The sequence below is a fragment of the Gossypium hirsutum genome, chromosome D07 (assembly GCF_007990345.1).
Source record: "Gossypium hirsutum isolate 1008001.06 chromosome D07, Gossypium_hirsutum_v2.1, whole genome shotgun sequence".
NCBI lineage: Eukaryota > Viridiplantae > Streptophyta > Magnoliopsida > Malvales > Malvaceae > Gossypium > Gossypium hirsutum.
The window spans coordinates 55,982,851-55,988,170 of record NC_053443.1 but is presented as its reverse complement, the minus strand read 5'-3'; the positions used below and the strand labels follow the sequence as shown (position 1 = coordinate 55,988,170).

The window sequence follows — 5,320 nt, the reverse complement described above, 5'->3', positions numbered from 1 at the left end:
AATTTGCTTATGAGATGATTTTATTAGGTAATTTCAATAGAAATTGATTTGTAGGACTTAATTGTGAAAAAGTTTGGAATTAAAGTCTAGTACTAAAATTCTGATTTCCAAAGCTTATAAAGTAGTTTAAAGTGATGGGATAAAGTGTTAATTGAGAAAAATCAGCTCAATTGAGAGGTTAATTAAGCAGGGATGAAATTATCATTTATTGAAAGTTTAGGGAAAACTGGTAATTAACATGATACACTAAAATAGTTTTGGACAGCAGCAGTAGTCTAACTTTGAAAAATCACCAAAAATTATATAGATCGAATTAGAGGATGAATAAAATATGAAATTAAATCTTATTCAGTCTAGTTTCTTATAGAAGAAACAGTTTAATCAATGGAATTATAAATCATGAGATATAATAGATTTTGCAAGACAAGGTCAGAATGAATTCGGGTTCCCCTGTTTTGACTTTGGAAAATCATTAAAAATTGTACAAAAATTATTATGAGTTATAATTTATATGGTTATAATCCTTAATGAGTCTATTTTTAGAAAAAACAAACAGAAACATCATCCAAATTTTTTACAATGAGATAATTAATTTTTAGTGAAGAGGGGTCGGAACTATCAAACAATGAAACAGGGGAAACTTTAAAGAATAAACTGTACTTGTTGGCTAAACCAAAAATTCTTAAAATGTTATGGTAAGAAGATATGTGAGTCTAGTTTCAGGAAAAATTAATGGATCTTAATTTGGAGTTCCGTAGCTCAAGATATAAATAATTTAGTGACTGTGACTCAGTGAGACAGCTTTGAATGCACTATAAATAATAATGGAATTATAGAGAATTTTACATATGAACATGAAATGTATTAGATTAATGATTAAATTTATTTATTTAGATCCAGAAATTTCAAATACGAAGCTAGATTGAGGAAAAGAAATAGTTCGGGATTAGTAGATTATTGTTTACGAACAAGTGTCGAGGTAAGTTCGTGTAACTTGAATTATATTCTTAAATGCTTGAAATATATTTTTCTTGATGTGAATATGATTTGGATGTTTATTGTATGATAATTGATGAAGTATTGATATTCTTGATGCAAAGAGAAAATAAATCTCGGTTGAATGAAAGGAAAATTCGATGGATCCCTAAAAATGAATTGACGGTAAAAAGGATCTAGCCCAGACGGGTGATCCTATCCTAATATAGCCCTCCCGAAGAATATGTGGAAAATGGATTTAGCCCGGACGGGTAATCTGAATTAGGGTCTGAATTTAGCCTGGATTGGTAATTCAGATCCAAGCTCAGTAGAGTAATTGTCGTTGCAGGGGATTTAGCCTGGACTGGTAATCCCGACAATACTCTATGAGTTTATATTACAGGGGATTTAGCCTGGACTGGTAATCCCGCTGTAAGGATGAGGTTCGCGGGAGTGTGCTCTCTGAAATGAAAATGTACGCACATGAATATGAATTGAAAGGAAAATTCGATGGATCCCTAAAAATGAATTGACGGTAAAAAGGATCTAGCCCAGACGGGTGATCCTATCCTAATATAGCCCTCCCAAAGAATATATGGAAAATGGATTTAGCCCGGACGGGTAATCCGAATTAGGGTCTGAATTTAGCCTGGATTGGTAATTCAGATCCAAGCTCATTAGAGTAATTGTCGTTGCAGGGGATTTAGCCTGGACTGGTAATCCCGACAATACTCTATGAGTTTATATTACAGGGGATTTAGCCTGGACTGGTAATCCCGCTGTAAGGATGAGGTTCGCGGGAGTGTGCTCTCTGAAATGGAAATGTACGCACATGAATATGAATTGACGGACCCAGATTTGTACACTAAAATGTACCTCTGAAAATCCATCGAAATTCCTAGAAATTCAACGGGATAAATATAGAAAAATAATAAGGGAATGGAAATCATGGAATTGATGAGCTCATCAATCATGGTATAAATTATTGATACATGGAAATTATTACACTAATTTGAATGTTGAGTTTGTGCATGATAGGGGAATAACGTATTGAATGGATGTATGAATGTTTATTGCATTGTATTGAAAATATTAGGTAAGTATAATTCTTGTTACATGAGCTTACTAAGCACAAAGTGCTTACCCTGTTTCCTTTTCCCCTATTTTGTAGTGTTAAGAGCTCAGAGCTCAGAGGTCGGATTTGGTCTGAGACGGATCACACTATCAACCTCAAGATCTCGGTATATAAAGAAACTTTATTTTAGAAATCAATGGCATGTATAAGCTAGTAAAGTAGATGTTAATGTGAAATGAATGTATAGTTAGCCATTGGTATGGCTAACAAATTTTAGTTTTGGTATGTGATGAGATTATCTTATGAATATGATAAATCTATCCTGAAAATATATTGAAATGGATTGGTTGTGTCAGATTGGTCTCGGTTTAAAATTTACAGGGAAGATTAGAGATTTATAAAGGGGTTATATTGAATTAAAAAATTATTTATTCGATAAAATCTGGTAATGCCTCATACTCTATTTCGACGATGAATACGGGTAAGGGTATTACATTTATTGGTATCAGAGCTACGGTTTAGCCGGTTCTCGGACCGACGTAGCAAATACAAAATTAGCTATACATGCCATTTAAATTATTATTGATAGTGTGATATCTCCTGACCATTTGAAATGTGATTTTCTTATAGTAAATGTTTGCCGACCGAGTTCAACCCGAGGAAGCCGGGAGTCATGCTCTGACTTCAGAACAAAGAAAAGTTGAAGCTACTAGTAGTAGAAGGTCCGAGACAAGGGACCAAAGTGAAGAGGCTAAAATGGTCTTCTATCAAATGATGAATGAATGGTTTACTCAGTATATAAGAACTAACCCTGTAGTGCAGCAAGCTCAAGCTCCTCCTCCTCCTCCACCACCAGTTCCCCAGATTCCACATGGTACAGGTACTGAATCTATCAGAAAAGGGAAAGCTCCAGTTGATAAAATCAGAAAATATGGGGCAGAAGAATTTAGAGCTGCAGTTGATGATAATCTCGAACGGGCTGAGTTTTGGTTAGAGAATATTATTCGGGTTTTGGAGGAATTATCTTGCACACCAGATGAGTGTTTGAAATGTGCAGTACCATTGCTAAAAGATACAGCTTACCACTGGTGGAATACTAAAGTTTCAGTTGTTCCGAAAGAAGAAATTACATGAGAATTCTTCCAGACCGAGTTTAGAAAGAAATATATCAGTCAGAGGTTTCTTGATCAGAAGAGAAAAGAATTTCTTGAGCTGAAACAAGGTAACAGATTAGTATCTGAGTACGAAAGAGAATTTGTCCGATTGAGTAAATATACTCGGGAATGGGTACAATCAGAGGCTAAAATGTGCAAACAATTCGAAGAAGCGCTGAATGAAGAAATTAAGCTACTGATCGGAATTCTTGAAATTCGAGAGTTTGCTATATTGGCAGAGCGAGCTTATAAAGTAGAAGAATTGAGAAAAGAAAAGAAACAAGTTGAAAGAGAAGCTCGGGTTTTCAGTAAAAGATCGATGGAAAAATCTCAGTTTTCTGCTTTAAAGAAATTGAAGAAATACCAGGATCGTTCTACCTCAGCCACTGGGTATTCGGGTAGAGAGCGAGGTTTTCAGCGCACTAATCCAAGACCTTCCACTCCATCAGTGACCAGTGTTGGCAGTGTTGGTACCCCTAAGCCGAGATGCCAGTATTGTAATAAAACTCATTTTGGTGGATGCTGATTAAAGAGCGGGGAGTAAAGAAAATGTACAGTAATAACATCGGGTGCTCAAGCATCTTCTCTAGCACGGATGGCATATGTCCTAGCAGGTGCTCATGCCTCAGGCTTGCCTGCGGTATCTTTCGTAGCTCCTCGGCTACCACTGACATTACCAGATGGTCGAGGTGGTCTACCCCTCGAAACTGGATTACTCGACATCAATGTCTGTTCAGCTTCTTTATCACCCCTTTCTGGACAATCTCTGAGGAAATGATCGAAAGAACCACATCGATAACAAGCCCCGCTCTTTAATCGGCATTCACCAAAATGAGTTTTATTACAATATTGGCAGCTTAGATTAGGGGTACCAACACTGCCAACACTGGTCACTGATGGAGTGGAAGGTCTTGGATTAGTAGGCTGAAAACCTCGCTCTCTACCCGAATACCCAGTGGCTGAGGTAGAACGATCCTGGTATTTCTTCAATTTCTTTGAAGCAGAAAATTGAGATTTTTCCATCGATCTTTTACTGAAAACCCGAGCTTCTCTTTCAGCTTGTTTCTTTTCTTTGCTCAATTCTTCTACTTTATAAGCTCGCTCTGCCAATGTAGCAAAATCTCAAATTTCAAGAATTCCGATCAGTAGCTTAATTTCTTCATTCAGCCCTTCCTCGAATCGTTTGCACATTTCAACCTCTGATTGTACCCATTCCCGAGCATATTAATTCAATCAGACAAATTCTCTTTCATATTCAGATACTGATCTGTTACCCTATTTTAGCTTAAGAAATTCTTTTCTCTTCTGATCAAGGAACCTCTGACTGATATATTTCTTTCTGAACTCGGTCTGGAAGAATTCCCATGTAATTTCTTCTTTCAGAACAACTGAAACTTTAGTATTCCACCAGTGGTAAGCTGTATCTTTTAGCAATGATACTGCACATTTCAAACACTCTTCTGGTGTGCAAGATAATTCCTCCAAAACCTGAATAGTATTCTCTAACCAAAACTCAGCCCGTTCAGGATTATCATCAACTGCAGCTCTAAATTCTTCTGCCCCATATTTTCTGATTTTATCAATTGGAGCTTTCCCTTTTCTGATAGATTCAGTACCTGTACCCTGTGGAATCTCGGGAACCGGTGGTGGTGGTGGTGGAGGAGCTTGAGCTTGCTGCACTACAGGGTTAGTTCTTATATACTGAGTAAATCATTCATTCATCATTTGATAGAAGGCCATTTTAGCCTATTCACTTTGGTCCCTTGTCTCGGACCTTCTACTACTAGTAGCTTCAGCTTCTCTTTATTCTGAAGCCGGAGCATAACTCCCGGCTTCCTCGGGTTGGGCTCGATCGGCAGACATTTACTATAAGAAAATCACATTTCAAATGGTCAGGAGATATCACACTATCAATAATAATTTAAATGGCATGAATAGCTAATCTCATATTTGCTACGTCGGCCCGAGAACCGGCTAAACCGTAGCTCTGATACCAACAAATGTAATACCTCTACCCGTATTTGTCGCTGAAATAGAGTATGAGGCATTAGCAGATTTTATCGAATAAATAAATTTTTTTAAAATTCAATATAACCCCTTTATAAATCTCTAATTT

At 36.7% G+C, this 5,320-nt stretch overlaps 1 protein-coding gene across 1 annotated transcript; it reads right to left on the bottom strand.

Moving 5' to 3' along the window:
* Positions 1-3,926: 3,926 nt before the first annotated feature.
* LOC107936726 (leiomodin-2-like) lies at positions 3,927-5,027 on the bottom strand. The gene is made up of 4 exons (XM_041096888.1): positions 4,979-5,027; positions 4,821-4,883; positions 4,077-4,307; positions 3,927-3,970 (listed from the first exon to the last, which is right to left on the bottom strand). Exons 1-4 carry the CDS (start codon positions 5,025-5,027, stop codon positions 3,927-3,929), a joined length of 387 nt encoding a protein of 128 aa, XP_040952822.1.
* Between the last annotated feature and the right edge of the window lie 293 nt (positions 5,028-5,320).

Coding starts and splice junctions, on each gene's coding strand:
- LOC107936726 (XM_041096888.1), bottom strand. CDS start 5,027: ATGCTCCGGCTTCAGAATAAAGAGAAGCTGAAGCTACTAGTAGTAGAA. Junction 4,884..4,978: donor GAAGCTACTAGTAGTAGAAG/GTCCGAGACAAG, acceptor CTAACCCTGTAG/TGCAGCAAGCTCAAGCTCCT. Junction 3,971..4,076: donor GACCAGTGTTGGCAGTGTTG/GTACCCCTAATC, acceptor TCATTTCCTCAG/AGATTGTCCAGAAAGGGGTG.